This window comes from Bacillus rossius, chromosome 8 (assembly GCF_032445375.1).
Source record: "Bacillus rossius redtenbacheri isolate Brsri chromosome 8, Brsri_v3, whole genome shotgun sequence".
NCBI classification, from domain to species: Eukaryota; Metazoa; Arthropoda; class Insecta; order Phasmatodea; family Bacillidae; genus Bacillus; species Bacillus rossius.
Genome location: NC_086336.1, coordinates 40,563,665 through 40,583,546, shown reverse-complemented (window position 1 = coordinate 40,583,546; position 19,882 = coordinate 40,563,665). Strand labels below are relative to the sequence as shown.

General features: G+C 36.3%; 1 protein-coding gene and 1 non-coding gene across 2 annotated transcripts in view; both read left to right on the top strand.

Annotated features, from left to right (window-relative positions):
* Window positions 1-19,882, top strand: part of LOC134535311 (sodium- and chloride-dependent glycine transporter 1) — an 80,679-nt gene extending 60,797 nt beyond the window's left edge. The window contains exons 9-14 of the mRNA XM_063374379.1: window positions 5,648-5,760; window positions 8,920-9,048; window positions 14,680-14,779; window positions 14,869-14,969; window positions 18,480-18,647; window positions 19,042-19,882. Coding sequence (XP_063230449.1) covers window positions 5,648-5,760; window positions 8,920-9,048; window positions 14,680-14,779; window positions 14,869-14,969; window positions 18,480-18,647; window positions 19,042-19,137 — 707 coding nt within the window. The 3' untranslated portion in view covers window positions 19,138-19,882. The remainder of the gene's footprint in view (window positions 1-5,647; window positions 5,761-8,919; window positions 9,049-14,679; window positions 14,780-14,868; window positions 14,970-18,479; window positions 18,648-19,041) is intronic.
* On the top strand, window positions 5,412-5,484 carry Trnar-ccu (transfer RNA arginine (anticodon CCU)). Its single transcript has one exon. It is a non-coding gene; the product is annotated as a tRNA-Arg (tRNA).

Below are 19,882 nucleotides of genomic sequence, written 5' to 3'. Positions count from 1 at the left end.
TTTTTTTTCTTTTCTTTAGGGAGGGAGACTAAGTGCATCTCAGGCCGAAGCCCATACGCTCTAATCATGCAGGGTATTAGCCATGCAGAAGGGGTAGCATGCATCATGTGTTAGGAGGGGATTGGCCAGCCATGGCAGCGATTGGCGCCATGACTAACTCCCCTCACTGACTATACTAGACTAAAACTAGATAATTTGGGCCCAGGTAAAACCTGCATAGACACATGGAAAACCCTGGGCTCTGACATGCGGAATGCAAAATTTCATGCATTAGTATCAAGCAGGAGGCTTACGGGAAAACAGAAGGATGGATCTGGGAGAAGATTTGGACAGAGTAGAAAAGAGTCTATCATGCGGGGGGGGGGGGGGGAGGGACATTGCTGTCCGCATTGGTTTGGGTGGCACTGGTTGTTTCGGGGGCGACTTTAGTCGTTTCCCGCCAGGCTGCCAGCCAGCCCATATTATGAATGTTTTAACTAAATGAATCCAACATTGAATAGCTTAGAACGAATTACATATTATGCCAACTAAGGTAATTATTAAATTTTTATATCTTCAAAAACTATTTTTTCATCCCTTGCACTAATAACGTGGCTGTAAAAATATTTGATTTACAACAAGGTTTAAGATAATAATAAGATGGTTTAAAGAAGAAGTTAAAACAGATTTGACATTAAGAAAATTTTAATTTTTTTTAATTTAAACCCCTGTTTTTATTGTAATAATTCGTTTTATAAAAAAAAAATTTCAACCATAGTTTTAGAAAAAGTTTAGGATTTATACAATGAATTATAGTATACTTTCAAACACTATTTCCACCCCTTGCAGTAAAATTTGATTAGATAAAAATTTATTTTAACAAAAGTTTTAGACAATATTTAAAAAGTTAAACAAAAATTACAATTTATTCGATAGCGTACATGTAGGGTAGTTTCATTAATTTTCTTATTTCAACTCCAGGTTTTTTCAAACCTTTGGAATAATGGTTTGTGTTATCAAATAATTTTTGAGACTAATTTTTAGATAAAAAATATAAATTTACAAACAATTTGAAAGAATTGGATAGTGTGTCTACTAAGGGCGTTATGAATTTTTTTTACAGTCAACTCCTGTTTATTCCATCCCTTGCAATAATGGTTTGACATATAAAAAAATTGTTGCAGACGAAATTTGTAGATATTAATTCATAGTTTTACAATAAATTAAAACGTAATTTGCACTGCTTCGATGTGATTGCAATAGTATTATAAAGCACACACTTAGCAGAGTGTTGTCTGTGGTGCAAATATAAGAATATGTAAGGTGAAAACCTACTGTAAAATTAGAAATGATTGGCGCCGCTACTAAAATATTCACCTTAGCATATAGATATACATGTATTTCTGTATATTTAAATAAGCTAACAGAAACACCACAGAGTTCATTCCTGTTATTGAGAACTGTAGCCAAATAAATTTTAATTATTTAAGTAAATTATTCAGACGTGTCAAGTAAAAGACAAAACAAATTGTTTTAAATAAATAGACACAATGGTTTAAATATTAAAATGTAAACTTATTTTCTTAATGGATAAATATTTACTTTCATGTAACTGAACACATATAATGGCACAGTTTTAAATTGTGTCTAATATCTTTACACATAAACTGATAATTATTTGCAATTAAAAATAGCAAATATTCATTAGAGCATCCAAAATACTAATATATATATATATATATATATATATATATATATATATATATATATATATGAATAATATTTTAAGTGTGTGAAGAAAAAGTCAAATAAGTGTCTTAAACAAATATTCAGTGATATTCAAATATATTGCTTTGTCTCAATTGATTTTAACAAGAACCATTAAATTTATATAAATGTCCGGTAGCAAATTCAGACTTTAAGCTTGAGATCTAAAAAATATCCCAGACCTCTGAGTTACAAATGTTTCGATTGAATGATGACTTTAATTTAGAGCGAAAATAATGTCCTTAAGACAACATATGTCTTTACTTTACTTTTAATACAAAAAACTATATCCTTCTCAATTTAAAAAAACACGAATTATTCGATTATTTTTAATTATATTATTGACGACATTACAAGATGTATTTTGCAAAAATGTCTATCACACAAAGCATTATTTCCATATTATTCCGTAATGAATGGACATAGTTCAAATATCATGACGTAACATAACTTGGATGACAAAATCACAATTTCTATCAATATTTAGCATTTGCAAATCTTGTTGAACTATCCTTCTATTTAGAACAACCATTACTCATAATACTATGTTTGAATATTTTTTATAATTCTCTAAAAATGTTCTCATTGGCTCTCAGCTCAAGTCAACGACAATTGAGAATGTATGTTAAATGTAAATACTCAGCACTAAAATACATACATACAATCCACTATTTCGGAGTTAACATATGTGGCAAAGTTCTACCTATGATATAAGAAACATTCATTTTTTCATGGCATAACTAAGAATATAATTAAATAGCCGTTCCATTGGCATAGAGTCTTTGCCACACAGAAAAGTTTAATTCTCTCTCATTTTTACATCACAATTCTTTGCAACATATATATATATATATATATATATATATATATATATATATAATTAAAACAGTTATTGTAAATAACATAAACCATTTAACAACGTCTTAACACTGTAGCGATACAATTTATTAGTGTACATAGTACGGAAAATATGATTATGTTTTAATTCTACCCCTGATTTTTTCAACCCCCTGCAGCAATAGCTCATCTTATCAAAAAATATTTTCTGACAAAAGTTCTAGATAAAAAATATAAGATTTACAAATAACTGAACGGATTTGATGGTGCGTTTACTAAGGTAGTTATGAATTTATTTTTGTATTTTAACCCCTCTTAACCACCCTTTGCATTAACAGTTAGATGATTGTTTTTTCAGAAAAGGTTTTAAAAATTTGTAAGGTTTACAAACAATTTGAACGGCTATTATATTGTACTTACTAAGAGGTTTATTAAATTTTTTGTCCTTGAACCTCTGTTATTTCCACCCCTTGCAATAATAGTTGGTCGTATAAAAAATTATTTTCAACGAAGGTTGTAGGCAATAATTTATGATTTTACAATAAATTATTTTGTATTTAATAGTGTGCATGGTACGGAAATTATGTTGCTTTTTATTATACCTCTGGTTTTTATTTTTCCATTCCGTTTTTGCAATGGTTCAAAAATCGTTTTAAACAAATGTTTTAAATAAATATTATGCTATAAAACAACAATTTGAACAGATTCGAAAGTGTGTCTACTAAGGTAGTTATGAATTTTTTCTGTCCTCCAACCCTTGTTATTTCCACCCCTTGCAGTTATGCTTGGTCGTATCAAAGATGTATTCAGATTTAAAAAAAAATTGGTACTACTCCTACGAATTATGATACGTTCAAACGGATGTGATATTCGCCATATTTATAGCAGATAGTGATTTTTTTTTTCTCAAGAAACCTTCCTCATTTCTATCCCTTTGGTCGGAGGTTCCATTATTATATTTTATCTATTAGTTTGAAAGTGATTTTTGAAAAATTATGGCAGCTATATTATCCATAAAAAATATATTTATCAGAGATGTATATTGTTTTGGGGTCTATAATAGACCATAAAACGAACAACTATATAAAAAATTTCCAGCAGTCGCATTCTTGATAAAGTCTACAATAGGCAGTATTTCTTCGAAAATCTACCTAAAAATTGAAATCTCGGCAGTTATGCTTTGTAAACTATGTTTTTTGAATGTAACCTATTAGCATTGCTATCATGTGTAGTTAATCTATTAGGTAATGCCAGGGACTCACAAAATAAGCCAGCTTGACCGTTGATAATGTTCAATATTTATGTGTGTATTATGCCCCGTCCTAGGTTATTATTTTATAATTACCTTCCACACGGATAAACTTCGCGACTTTTTGAGTGGCTGAACTTTCACAAAATTAAAAGTGTATATATAGCCTATATAATACTTTTTGCATAATTAGCTGGCAAAGTTGTATATTTTATGTTTTTGTGTAATGGATAACGAGAATAAAATGGAATATAAAATGTAAATTTTTTAGGTTTAAAGTCACTTTGACAGGCTGCTTTGTTAAATGGTTTAATTTATTTCAGAAAAAAGAATTAATTTTACCTGGTCTTTTAAAATCAGCAGAATTTTTTTTAAAGGCAAAATAAAATTAAATAAATTAGGATTAAAGAATTATAAACCATACCACTCAATACCCTTTAAACCCAAAAAATTTCAGTTGTTTATTCAATTTAGTTTTCCTTATCCATACTGTGCAAAAAGAATGTTATATATATATATATATATATATATATATATATATGTGTGTGTGTGTGTATATATACACATATATATATACATATATATAATATTCTTTATATATATATATATACAGGGGCGCAACAACTAAATTTCCAAAGGGGGGGGGGGGGGCAATATACTTTTTTATAAAGAATCATCGATCCCCCCTATTGAAGCGGGGGGGTCCGGGGGTCCTCCCCCGGGGAAATGTTTATTTCAAGTTGGAAAATGGTGCTATTTAAGCAGTTTTATTATCTAAAAATTGATTACACAGCACTTTCTTTGCCCCCGTTTGCCCCCACTTCAAGGTTTCTGAGGGGGGGCAAAATACCCTTGCCCCCCCCCCCTGTTGTTGCGCCCATATATATATATATATATATATATATAAAGTTCGGCCACTCAAAATGTCTGCTAGTTTAACCGCGTTTAACGTAAAAATAAAATAATGACCTGGAATGGAACATATACTTTTAAACATCCTTTCTCGCACTACCTTCTCCCTCGGTGATAGCGTTACTGGAGTTATGCCTACGTTATTGACGTTGGAGAACGACCTCCCGCCAAGGGGGTTGGGAAGGAGCAGTGGATCAAATCCCCCGATTCTGCATGGTATATAGAAAAACTATGTTATTCTTACTTCCGTAATCCCACGAATAAGTAAAGTGGAACATAATTATGGCATAACGACCAAAATTCATTTTATGCGTACTATAATTAAGGCACAACTTCTATGAAATCATCGTAGCCTTTTTTATGGCCTGTTAAACCATTTTCCTTGTGTTCTTTTTATCTTCAAAGAGTATTTGAAGCAACGCTCTTTTAGTCTACATGTCCCTTGGCAACTTATTGGGGTGCCTTCTGTTGGAATTTGGGAAGGGGGACATTTTCATCTCTCATTGGATAGAGATGGAGGATTACTTTGGAATCACTGTTGTTTTTCAAAAGCGGTAATTCACACCCCTCCTTCCCCCATTAAGTGATCACTAATAACTCATAAAATATCATATTGAAGCCATGTGTCCACTATATATAACATATAATTAGATAATCGCAAACATGAGCCCCTGTGGCCTAATGGATAAGGCATCGGTCTCCTAAACCGGGGATTGTGGGTTCGAGTCCCACCAGGGGTAATGGTAAATTTTTGACTTGTGTAGGCCACACTTTAATGTGGTAATAGCATTAGTCTTTTAAAAAAAGAAGTTTAGTAAATGTAATTACCTAGAACTGAATCTGTGGATTGCTCATGATTTAAAATATATGTATGAATGTTGAGCCCTTTTTTTTCTGTTTCAGGACCAGGACTGGCTTTTGTTACATATCCAGAAGCATTATCATTACTGCCTTATCCACAATTTTGGGCAATTCTGTTCTACCTAATGCTATTTTTCTTGGGAATCGACTCATGTGTAAGTGCTGCTATCTTGTTAAACTTGAAAACCTACGTTGTGTTTTGGCGCGCATTCTATCGAGTTACCAACAAACTATGCTATTCAACGAAAATGTGTAACAGAGCGTTCAAACAAATCATATATTTATTTCATTATTATTTACTTTGAACTATTTCGTCTTTCAAAGGCGTTGCAGGAATGTCATACAGAGATATATAGTTTTTGACATTAGTCTGCATACATTTTATAGCAACTCTGATGATTTATTGGTTGGGCACACATTTGTTCTAAGAAGTGATAATTTACGTAAATTCTAAAAGTACAAAATAAAGTACTTAAAAATATTTATATATTAACTAAAGACAACATTATTTATATTACTTGAAATTTCATAATTAGAAAGAAGAGGAAAGGATCAAATATTTCTTTCTCTTTCTAACAAAACCATCTTTTGTTTCGTCATCTACAATTGTGATCTTCAAACAACGTAGAGAGAAAGAAATAGGAACCCAAAGAAGCCATCTTGGTTTCACAATTTTTTAAGACAAAAATTTTTCTTTATTTTAATTTTTAATTTGGCTCTTTCAAAAAACAGCACATAGCTTTATAGAGTGCCTTGAATAAATAGTTAAAATATTTTTCCCTGTGAAGTTATTAATATTAAATTTATTTTTGGGTATTTCTACAACAAAAATAATACTGACAAAAAAGACAATTTTGATGTCGTTCATTTTCTCTTAGGACCAATTTCACACACTGATGTAAACAAATGTTTAACTAATTGTGTTTAAGGCCCGTCTACAATTGCAATGTCCTAACCGGTGTCCGACGGACACTGATCACTTTAAGCATGGGCGAAGGCTCTCACATACACATTTCTCACATGGGCGGGTGTAGCATACAGCAAATTTCCATGGGGCAGGCAACGGGGCCGATGAAAAAGGATTCAAAAATGCTTTCGATATGGCAGTTACCAGCGGTGAAGACAGTGTATAGGACCCCATGGTGTGGGGCCACGTCCAAACGCTGAGCCAGGCAAGCGACAATTGGCCGACTGGAGTAGCTCAGGCAGCTTCCCACCACCGAAGGCCACGTTTCCCGCGCGAAGTATGCAGACGGAATGACTCGGACTGAGTTTTGTGGCATAGTCGCACAGCGAATAACCTTTGTTTAATCAAATAAGACAAGTGATGGTAAGATTTTGATTAGTAATTAACAATTGAAGAATTATGGAATAAAGTTTTGGACCTATATCTGGTGGACGGATACACTATCTGAATGAAGGATGCATACATGAACACTCGATAGCCACGCGGGCTATCGACACATCGACCTCGGGGACGTTCCACTCTGCTGCGCTGCACACGTTCTTTACATTGGCACTGCACCCGCAGTAAAATGGTCACTTGGGCAGCAATGGGCAAAACGGCCTAAGCGATTAGATGGAGCCTCTACGGATGATGTGAACTTTCGTAATACATGATAAACTGTTTCCCCAAGGAAACATTATTTCGCACTAACAACATATTTTACTGCACTCTAATTGGCGCTCTCCCATAATTTTTTTTTAGTTAAAAGTATACAATATAACAATTTATGTCAATTATTAAGTCTGACATGGACCTTCATTGCCCAAATTATCCATTGAGAACATTGTGGAATTTCATCACACCACAGGTGTGCATTGTTTCCTTGAGCAGCGGAAAGTTCCTGCATTGACTTTTAATATAAAGATTTAAGTTTTATAGTGGATCATTATGTTTTCATGTCATCTAATTTAGATTTTAAGCACCTTTGTTTTATATAATTGCATCACTGCCTGAAGTTGGTATTAAGTTTTGGCGTGCGCTTCGAGCACGCTAGTGGCAGGTTGGAAGTCTGTTCGGCAGTAGTTGACTGGCCGCGATAGGGGATAGACATGTTGCCCTTGTGTTCCTGCGACTTGTTTCATTCAAAACCTAGCAGTGTGTTGCAAGTTACTAGTAACGACCCCTTATACATTCGGGTGGTGTTCCCTTGTAGGCATATGATAAGAGGCATACATTATTGGTATTGTGTATCTATTATTTGTGTAGTGTGTTGTATAACATTAGATTATAGGATAGCAATACAGATGCCTTTGGATGAATTGTGTTTCTCATCATTAAACAAGGTTCCATTTTTTATCAGGTGTTTTGAATCATGGTGTGTTTGGTGGCCCACAATCAAGATTTTCCTGTGTCACTATTTTTCAGGTGTTCTCGATGACCTACGGCTGTGAGTCTGTAATTTTTCGTGTACGTCCGCCACAACAAAGCACTTAACCACATCGCAAATCCCACTCCCTGACCATCATTCCCCATGTGCTCTGCCATAAGCTGGTGCACAGTATTTTTAAAATTTTAAATAATTCACTACTATTCATACGTTTTTTCTGTTGTATCATTTCGTTACCGACATTACCCATTCCAAAGGGCTTTGGCACAAGAAGTTAACAACAGATTCACACACGACCCATCAAAACTTGACATCAGCCGGGGTTTCGGGTGCGATTCCCGCGGCGAGTCTAAGGAGCTGTACATGAAAATTTGGGGTGTTTTCCGGGAGGACGCCAGGCTAGCTCTTTCATCTAACCGTGAGTGGGTCGATCGGCCCCAGCGTGTCCCCTAGACTCGGTGGCTTGACTTGGAAAGTAGCGACGGCCGGGTTAATCCCTGCACCGTAGAAAAAACCGACCCGGAGTCACGTGGGGAGTTGCGTTGAAAAAGGTATTTGGTGATGACTATAATTACCAGTCGTGAAGAATCAGAAAGACAAAAATTGAAGGCTCCCCACGGTACGCGCACGTCCGCTCCGGGCCGCGAGCTGATCAGAACTGCCTGAGGGGTTGGCGTGCGGAGGGGGGGAAAATTCCTCCGTGCGCCAAGGTTACGCCGCTCGTTTGATCTGGGTGGAGACTTGGCGAGGGGTGCGTTCCGTCAGCAGGAGCCAGTACTGCAGGCTGAAGCCGGGCTAATGGCCTTCGGTCGGTACGACGTCAAACTCATAAACAACAATTATGAACCATTTACCTAGTATACATAGTCATATCTTAGGGATATTACGGTTGTCAATTGTAAATCTACTTTAAGTAATTTTACTTTGTGCTGTTCATTGAATACCAACAAGTTCATACAAAAATTGTTAAATTTTTTCCAGTTTGTGCAGATTGAAGCAATTATTTCAAGTGTCACCGATGAATATCCGATGCTTCGACGAAAGAAAAAATTGGTTACTTTCACTTTCTGCTTTATTATGTTTTTGGGATCACTTTCTTGCATCACGAATGTAAGTACATTAATTTATTCTAGATTTTATATCGTGTTTACTTTTATATACTCTTAATTTGCAGGTTCATTATAATATTATCAGTATACAAGAACCACAGCTTGTACATACATTTTACATGTTAAGATAGTTTTAAAAATCATCTCACACTGCCGTCACCCGACCTATGTGAAAGGCCCGGGGGGTACCTGACGGGCGCTACGGGCGTCGTGGTGCTCTTGTTGTCCGGAGGGGCGCCAGGCTAGCGGGCTGCTAGGCCGTTGGTGTGGGGTCGTGGGTACTCTGCCCCCGCGTGCCCCGCCTGGTACACGGCTTGAATCTACCCTGAATGGCTCTCCCTTGATTGTGAAGGCCGCTCGGCCGTGTGAAGGACGGGAGACTCCGGAAAATTAGTATACACGAGTTGGGGAGAATTAAATTTAATCTAGTCCCGCTACAAAACACTCTCACCAACACTTGGCGACGTCTAGCCGTTACACAATTAACACAGAAAAAACATAACACTACGCGACACTAATGGTTACCGCGGCAGTCTCGCGGGACGCGGGTCGATGCTCGCTGGAGACGGCCAGCGCCGAACATTAACGGGTGCAGGGGGGGCTCTATGAGCGGGCTCCTAAATTCGGCCAAACACTTACGTGAGTGATACGATCTGCAGCGCGGTATCACGATGAAGACGGTCGGGATAGGCCCGGTTCCGTAAAATACGCGCCATGTCGACATGGGCAGCTATGAATTAATAAGATGTTTAAATTTAAATATTTAGTACAGAATAAAATAATCGAAGAAAGAAAACTTGGATGCTGCCCACGGACACACGTCTGTTCCCGGCGCGGAGTGGTTCGAGACTGCCGGACATGGCCGCCTCGCAAGGAAGAGAAACTTTCTCTTCTTTGTGAGTCGGCGTCAAAAAACTTATATTAACTTAATTTGCTCTATTATAAGCTAAAAACACGTTCCAGGTGCTCAATTAAAAGGTAGCACCTGGTAATTGTGTGCTTAAGGCTTAACAACTGTTTTATAGTAGTATTTAATTATTTGAATTGTGGCATCAAGTTGGCGACTGTAAATTTATCAGCATATTGTCTCACTGTGAGCTGTTTTAGTTGGATTTCTTCTAATCTGACACGATCATAGTCACGGGCATTTTAATTAAGGCCAGTGGCCGCAATGATGTTAATGAGGTTTGTTGTCTATTGGGGTCACGCCCGGGGCGCTCGCCTGACTCAATCCGGCTGGGCAAGGGGCGCGCTCCGAAAACGGGAGACGGTACTGGCGGTGCGGAGCACGGGCTTAAAGGCCATGGTCGGTACGACGTCAACACATACGCGAGCCTTTAGCAAAATATATCAGAGAAAGTTTTAAGACTATTTAGAATATGTTCATTGAAATATTTATAGTAAATATGACTAGCTTACTATAAACCAAAAACATTCTGTAAAAAAATTAGCCAAGTCTCGATGGAGCTGCTTGTTTATCTCTAAAAAGTAATGAAATCTAGACAAAGTCGTGCCAAGTCTAAGGTTCCTTACTGATATTTTTTTATTATTATAGTTAATGTTGTGTGACTTGGCCGTTGAACATTCTTTATTCGTTAGTGGGTACAAGTCAAATTTGTTTACACGTAATGTTATATCTGTCTGTTAAGCGAGATAATAGCCCATACTGGTATAGGTAATTGGACGCTAGTGTATCATTTTAGGCTGTTGTTGATTGTGCAACACATCCATTCAGCATTGACAATGCAGACTTCTGCTCTATTCTTTTTGGAGCGTCAAATCGACCACCGATCTAACATAAAATAGACATACAGACGGACTTCTATCAATGATTAGAAGTCCGTCTGTACTGGAAATAATTTTTTATACTGTTTGTTTCAGGCTCGCCTACACATAAGTATTATTGAAATACACAGCTTTATCAAGCCTACAATTGACTGGTTATTGAATCAACGTTTTCCAAGTGGCAATTTTCCATCGTCAATGGGTAGCGGTTCTGGCGACAGATTGGTGCAATTGTGTCATGGAGCACCTGGTTTTGTACCCTTGTGTACCCTTCAACAGCCAAGTCACACAACATTAACTATAATAATAATAAAAAAAATCTCAGTAAGGAACCTTACACTTGGCACGACTTTGTCTAGATTTCATTACTTTTTAGAGATAAACAAGCAGCTCCATCGAGACTTCGCTAATTTTTTTAAAGAATGTTTTTGGTGGGATTTCACTTCTTTTTGTAGAAACGTGGGCATATTGATTTATTTTATTAGATTTTCTTATTTGACACATTTTTTTCTTTTTAAGAGAATTGTTTTAATTATTACAAATCTTTCTTTTCTTTTTTTTCCGGTTCTGATCCTTGTACAGTAGCAACAGTTTTTCGTATTGCCCATTCGCGTTCATTATTTATTCTTTTAGACGGTTTAGACGGTTTAATTTCTGAAAGATCGGCGCGGTATTTACGCCTAAACCTCACGAAATAATAAGCGAAATCAACGAAATGCAAATAATCCCTCCTAATCCCTAGCAAACGTTTTAAAGCGCAGTAGAAGAAGGTAAACGACTGTAACGCGGCCGGTTGCCACTTCGAAATATAAGGTTATCGGAAAAACAAACGTAAGCGCGTTTTAAAATACAGTCAGCGCCATCTAGCGACATGTGCGGGTATCACCGCCACTCTTAGTCCAATGACTTATATTTTGACCAAATTTTGAGCGAAATTAATTAATATTTTAGTGTAATTTGTTTATTTAATTTGTGTAATGTTCGAGTAGAATAAAGTTAATCGTTCGACTATTTCTTCTTGTAAACTTGTAAGTATAAGTATAAAAGCCAGTCTAGTCTTATCCAGAGTTTTCCTTTAATTTTATTTATATGCGTATTAAAAGCAGCAGGGGAGGCATTCGCCCAGCAGTGGGAAGCAATAGGCTAGATTAAATTAGAAGATGTGTCCCACTACGCTGGATTTTTGCAATGACAGTCGATTTTTTTATGTACCAATAGTAGAAGGGGGCATTACCATATCTCTAATACAGCTGAGACAAGCTGAGGGTTCTTCATCAGATACTTCAGACCTTTGATTTTTGACTTCAAATGAAGAGGCAAACAAAGTTGAATATTGTTTGTAAAGGCGGTATGTCGATCTTTAATAGTTTGGTTGGGCTCTTGTGTTTTCAAATAAGGGTCACCAGGTTCTCCAGATATTCGATTATCCTAGTTTTTAAAGTTTTTCCTTTATGCGGCCATTAAACCCTAACTCTGTACCAAATTTCAGCTCTCTGAGTTTATAGGAAGTACTAGTTCTATTCTGATGATCATGAGTGAGTGAGTGAGTGTCATAAATGCGAAACTTTGCTTTCGCTTAGCTTCGGAACTAAATAACCTACAGACTTGAAATTTTTTTTTAAGTATGTGATTTTAGCTTACTGGATGACGAAAATTTCTGCGTTCTGGTCTTATCCAGAGGTTCTCAAGTAGGGGCCTGAAAATGCGGCGAAATGGTTCCAGTAAAGGATGGTACGGCAGTGTTTGCTTCGCGCTCGACTTGGCGGGGGCACTGCCGTGCCCCCCGATATAAATTCCTAATGAAATTATTTTCATAAATTGTTAAAATTTTGTTTATTGATTCAAAGAAGCAATACAAATCAATTTGTGGCCATATTTACTGAATCTTTGGCGAGGGTCTGTTGTTGAATAAAAAAAACCTAGAAATGACTCAGTTCCTCAGTTATTAGCAAATAAATAATATCTAGGTCATGTCGCTGTAAGTTATGCATAATCATGTGATATAAAACTATTTCTTTATATTCAAACTTTGATAATAATTTATGCAACCCTGCATAAAAATACCTAAACACATATCCATTATCAATGCATATGTTAAGTTAAGAATTGTCAGGAGATCACATGATATGGTGTAGTTAGTCATTTTTTAAATTCACCATCATCATATTGTTGCGCCTAACAAATTGCATAAATTGTGCTTGACCATGTCTGATGATGGTTAGTAGGTATGAATTAGAATCTCCATCGTTAAACACAGTCATTTCTATAAAATACAGTCTTTTAAAACTTTTTCCACAAATTAAACACTACGCTTCATACAATGTTTTGGGCGTATAACCAACATGGTTCAGACTACTAGCTAAAATAAATTGGCGCTGGTAATTATGTAGGTATGCGCGTTAGAAGTTATACTTACTGACCTGCGTAGTAGAGGCCTGTGGGTATGCCCTTAGCTAGACTACACACAGTGGCGTAGCGTGCCATCTCGGCGCCTGGGGCGGGAGACCCATTTTGCCGCCCCCCATACTAAATTCAATGAGTGCGAAAGAGAGGCATCGACACGAGCCGACGCGTGAAACAAAAGATTTTGTATGAGTAATTAACATAATAATGAGTGCCGCTCAACTCAGCTCGCGCGCGCCGGGCGGCGCGGCATGATGCGATGTTGCCGTTCGTATGTAAACAAACAAACGTTATAAAGAGCTCTGTCAGTGATTTCGCAGTTTTTCTTTTAAATAAATATTAAAAAATAGTTGGTGCGCAAAATTTTAGATAAAAATGGAACATTTTAGTGTGTCTGACACATGTAATGAATGAATCATAGATCAGATCTCAACCTGCTTCACCGGCGACCCGCCCCCGCGGGCTGCCGCCCGGGGCGGGCCGCCCCCTCCGCCCCACCCACGCTACGCCACTGACTACACACTCTGTAACACTCATGAGGACAGGATAACGATCGGGGTTAAACAGTACTCGTGTGTCATGTAGTAGTCATATCCGACTTTACTGCAGCACACAATGTACTTACAAGTACTATAAGGTCACAAATCTCTTCAATCTTAGATAAAAGAGTAATTTGGATGGTTACTATGACACTTCCTTTTGTTTAAAACGTAGGAACTGAAACGTATCCGTGTCCGTGAATTACTTGGAAAACATACACTGGATATGGCCGATGATGCCTGCCCGTGTGCCCTATGGTGCGAGGTGTATAGGAGGGGTTCAGCCCCCGCTCAAAAATCACACTGAGAGATGCGCGTAGAGCACAAGGAATAAGAAAAAAAGGTTAAAACTAAATACCTAAGAACTATGATGTTTCCTGATCATTAAGACAAGGCAATGATGGAAGCTTCGGAGACTAGGTGACACTGCCAGCGGGAGTGGTGGTCGCATCAACAATATCACTTATTAAAATCTCAGATGCTGCCAGTCTGTATCTGGGTGGCTGTAAAAGAATATATAAATTAGACTAAAAATATATAATGCTGTCCATCTTGCTGGTAAAATTTTAAAGCATCATCTTTAAAGACTACACTGGCGATGGCTGCCTGTGATATCACAGGGCGTGCTCCAACATTGGCAAATGGTACTAGGACCCGAGTTTTGCTTACTGCCCTGGGTAGTACCATGTCAGACTCACCGATTATTTAATATTTTATAATTAAGTAGTAATGCTACTATAAATAAATGCATAATGTATGCTTCTGAACATAAATATTTAATCATATCTATGTATAGCTAGAATCAAATTAATACATGAGTATAAGTATAGAAAGATATTTCTGGACTAAAGGCTCAATGATATATTTGCAATAATTTTATGTAATTGAAGTTATTGGTGTTGTAGGGTGGTATGTACGTACTGTCTCTGTTGGATTGGTACGCAGCTTCTATTTCCGTCATTCTCATCTGTATAGTAGAAGTGGTGATGGTGGGATGGCTGTATGGTAAGAAAAATAGCAAAAATTATATGATTTTTGCACGCAGAATATTTTTAAAACTATATGTATAGTTCAGTATCATGTAAATGTTCCAGGTACCAAAAAATTCGTTCGGGATCTACAGTTGATGACTAATGAGAAACTTAGTTTTTGGTGGCCTTTATGTTGGAAATACATCACACCTATCATTCTAATGGTAAGATGTTTTGGTTTCAATTTTTTGTTTTGTTTATGGCTTTACATTTTATATGTAGGGATGACCAATTACTTTTTATACAAATCGTATCATTCATAAGAAGAAATTTCTGATAATACATGTCACAAAATCATGTGTGAAAGCACACGAATGTTTTTCATGACTTACATAATAAAATTTGTCCCTTAATCCAGGAAGTGAGCATATGAAAATTCTCTGGTGAGAAATTATTTCGCATTTAGGTACAATTTTGACTGCACCGCACAAGCATGAAGGCGAATTTCTATAATGAAATAATTTCTTAGCCTTCTGTACATTATTGTAAATCCATACTTAAGCCTAGCAATCTAGCAATATGTAGTATGAAGCAACATCCATAATAAATATGAGAGATTTATTGTGTCCAAACCGACCACAATGGCTGAATGCACCATGACCTGCGAACCTGCCCTGAGAACCCCCACGCCGAATTTATTGTTCGTAAAACTTTATTCATAGCATCACACAATTTAATTTTCACCTCAGAGAATAGTACAGGATAGGCTGTGAATCAAATTTCGTGACTTGTACAGTACAGAGACTGGGACTCGCATTGGTATGTGTGTGAACATACTTGGAGTATTAGCACCAGCAAATGGCATTATAGGCAAATGCTTTTAGTGTGGTTCCAATTCCACTCTGCTCTGAGAGTTTTGTCGTGAAAGGAAGTAGGTAGTGGGGGAGTATTGACATCGATGGTATTCTGTTTTAGTGAAGTAGTAGTGGAATCATGGTACCCAGGAAGTAAATATGTGGTGGTGTATTCATATCGTAGCTTGGCAGGGAGACAGCTGGAGCGGGCACAGTTCATCTTAGTAAAATTTTATCGTTAATCCTAGGTGGGTGAACCCCTTCTGTGCTCCTTCAACAGTACTTATTTAGATACTTAACAAAAATAATTGGAAAAGTACTAAATGAAAATGATAAATAAGCACCTAAGGAAAACAAACAATTTAGGGTTTACATCTACAAGGCAAACTGAGTGTAAAGGTGGATCGTTTTATGTCAGACTTAAAAAAAAACACCATGGAATCTGATTACTTATCTGTTATTTAATAGGGAAAAGCTTCTTTTTTCTTTTATGAGACCAGCTTTATAAGATTTAATAAGCATATTTTGGCTATCATTTCTGTTGCACACAAACCTATGACAAGTTGATTGCTGTAATTAAAATGACATAGGTACTCAATTATACAAACAGTTTAACTTAAAAATAAATTGAACATCATGGGAAGCTGGTCGGCCACACGAAACTTAAATGGTAGCTTTACTAGTAACATCAAACACATTTCTTATTAGTTAAACAATAATATTTTAATAATAACAATAACTACATTTATGATTGACTAGTATACATGGTAGTTGTCTTATAGTCTCTCAAGAGGAATTTTTATTTTATGCATTTAATTTGGTAACATGTCCGATACTGATATTCGTCGATTTGAAGAGCTTACACTTAAATTTCTACATTTTATTTTCTTCTAACTTACCTTCACGCGAGCGCAGGGTGGCGGAAGTAAAAACGATCCCGAAGAGAAAAGAGGGCGGTTGAAGATTACCCCGAGGTATTTGGTGGCCGAAACTGGTATTCAGTGCCGAGTTATGCAGGGACCGGAAAGTTACTTTTAAAACGTAACTCAGTTACAGTTACAAATACTCCATTGGAAATGTAACCCTGTTACAACTACAAGTTACACTATTGAAAATAAACCAGTTAAAGTTACAGTTCTGAGAAAAGTAACTGTAAGTTACTTTAACAGTTACTTTGTGAAAAACTAAAAATGTGATACGTAATATTGTTATAATTAAAAGCGAATAAAACTTATTGTGTTTAGTAAAGATATATGTTTATTTAAACTGAAAATTTTAAAATAGGTCTTAAATTACATTGAATAATTAGTTCACACTACAAAATTGTTCGCAGCACCACACAACAAGCACTTCACAATAAGGTTATTTTTATCACTCGACCGAACTTCGAAAAAATTAGAATATGAAGGCCACGGCAACGAAAATTCTGGACTGCTTACTCGGCTTCTCGCTTCATTAGATTCTGTCATTGCTTTCGCGCATGTGCACAGGTAGGTTAATTAATTAAACAGCACAGCAGTAAACCCGCATGTTGCAAATGTTAAATAAATGACAATCAAAATACGAGGGCAGGCTAGCCAACAACAGTTTTACAAGTACAAGCAATACCATCGCAAATAATATGCTTGTCGGGATTTTCGTTCTGGGATTGAAAAAATCAACAAATCATTGTTCGTTCAATAAGAAATACATTAAAAAAATGTAACGCAAGAAGTAACGACAATTATCGTTACCTTAAGGCAGAAAAATGTAATTCGGTTACAGTTACAGTTACTGAAAACTTAATTTATTGCGTTACCACGATCGTTACCATAAAAAGTAACTGTTACAAATAACGTCGTTACTAGTAGCGCGTTACTTCCAGTCCCTGGAGTTATGTGGTTACGACCCAATACTGGGACCCCACTATGAAACAAAAGTTCGTACAGTAATAAGAAATAGAGCAAAAACAGGGGAGATTCGAAGCAGCAAAGTGCTTGAGAAATAGAGCTATTTGGACATGCAGTGGGTCCTACTCACCATAATGTGCCGGAGGTAACTTGAAGTCATCATAAGAAAAGGCCGCAGTTACGGATACGCTAACTAAATAATCGAGAGCAAACTAACACAATCTCACTTACCATTTGTAACATAACTAAGAAGAGGGAAAGATCCCTTTCATCTCACGATGAAGTCTGTTGTCCGGCTCACAGGAGACGCGGTAGCATGCTTAAGTACAGGCTGCGGTTTAACACACTAACAGGATGAAGGTTGCCCGGCGACTCCATGCGTGGGGCAGATGAGTCGCTTAATTAAAGTCTCTTTGTGGACCACTAAAGGAGGAGACGAGAGAAAAAATTAAGGGGGGTGGGACTACCTGGTAGTTGGAAGAAGTAAAGGCTTCCGGATTGGCCTATAGTCCTAAGTGGTAGGGGCACAAGAAAACCAAAAACTAAGCCAAGCTATAGTTTGTGTGAGAGCCGTTAGAGAGTATGCTGAATGGCGGCAGTAATATATGCAGCCTGGAGCAAGGGGCTCTGGGAGGTGTCGCGCCCTAGCGAGAAGAACAGAAGTTAATTATATCTTAGGGCTAAAGGTGACCGAGAGATCACGCACACGGGTAGTGCGCACAGGGCGCAAGCATAGGTGTGGATGATGCCCCATAGGAGGAATTGGGGAGGGGGACTGGTGGAATAATATAAGGTGATGGAAATCTTTAATATAAAGGTATGTAGGTGGATTTGCCACAGTGAATGATTTTTACTGTAAGGTATTAGCCCCTCTGACCTATGCTTATATTTGTTTTTAGAGGTCTGAATGTTAAAAGCTTTGCCTGTAAATTTTAATTTGTTATCATATACTCACTGTGAATTAAATAATTATGCTTTGATTATGTTTTAGTTTATCTTTATGACGACAATTTTGTACAATACTCCTGTTACTTACAATGGAATGGAATATCCTACTTGGGCACTGGCTGTTGGTTGGATTTCTGCAGGGGCATCTATGATATGGATTCCAATTTATGTTGTATACAGTCTTGCCTCGACTCCTGGAACATTTGTACAGGTATGATAGATAGTAATCACTCTTATTATTCACATAATAAGTTTGTATCTTCTGCTTTACCACTAAGTCAAGTATTTTTTTTTTGTTCTCGCCTTCATTCCTTGGTGTTAAAATCTATTCAAATGAGCCAAATAATGGGGCATGTCCAAGACAAACTAGTGGTCTAGTGGATTTAAGATCAATCGTCGAAGCAATTGCTTTCTCTGTGATTATTAATACAAAATTAAAATTATCGTAAAATACCCAAAGTTTTATGAGGAATAAAAAGGTAGTTGTGCATGTACTATTATAATGTATGTTTATTTATTATTATATGTGAAAATTGTTTTATAAAATGTTAAAATGTTATTGAGTTTGTTGACAGATTTTTGAGTCCTATGCATATCTTTTTCAGAGACTCAAACTCAAACTGCATCACGATGATACATGGGGACCAGCTGCAACAGAAGATTTCATAGAGTGGAAAAAGATATCAAAAAATGACCAATGACTTTTTATACAAATTATATCATTCATAAGAAGAGATTTATGATAATACACATCAGGAAAAATTTTGTGAAAGCATACTAATGTTTTACACGACTTATAAAATAAAATTGGCTACTTAATCCAAGAACTTCAAATATGACAATAATAAATTAATAAATAAAAGGAAATTGAAAATGTGCTTAAGTTTTTGCATGTGCTTAAAATGCCTTTATATAATAATAAAAGGCTTTAAAATCGTAATAATGCTCGTCGTAACTTGTCTTAGTAGTTATTACATTTCAATTATTAAATTTTAAGCTTATATTATTAAGGTTTCAATACAGACATATATGTATTCCAAGTTAAAATTTCTGATTAATTGAATGTATCATTTCACTCACTAGAAACTCTGTGTTTTAATAGCTTGACAATTTATTGAACTTATTATTTAACCTTATTTTAAAAATATTATTGATAATGATCCAGAATGATAAACAAAAATAAGTCTAGCATTGTTGGTGAATCTGAAACTTCAGCTGGTGTTTTACCAAAATGCATTGTGTTGATGCTGAATGTAGCGAGTAATTTAGCGGGTGTGCTATGTCATATCTTTTATACCCCACCTCCATAATTTAATCCTCTTTCTGCACATGTGCACAACTAGCCTTACACTTTTCCAAACTAGTGGCATTTTTTTTATGTAAATGGTTCGAACTTTATGTAATACAGTGTGCTGTTAATTGATAAAGTTAAACACACAATCTTTA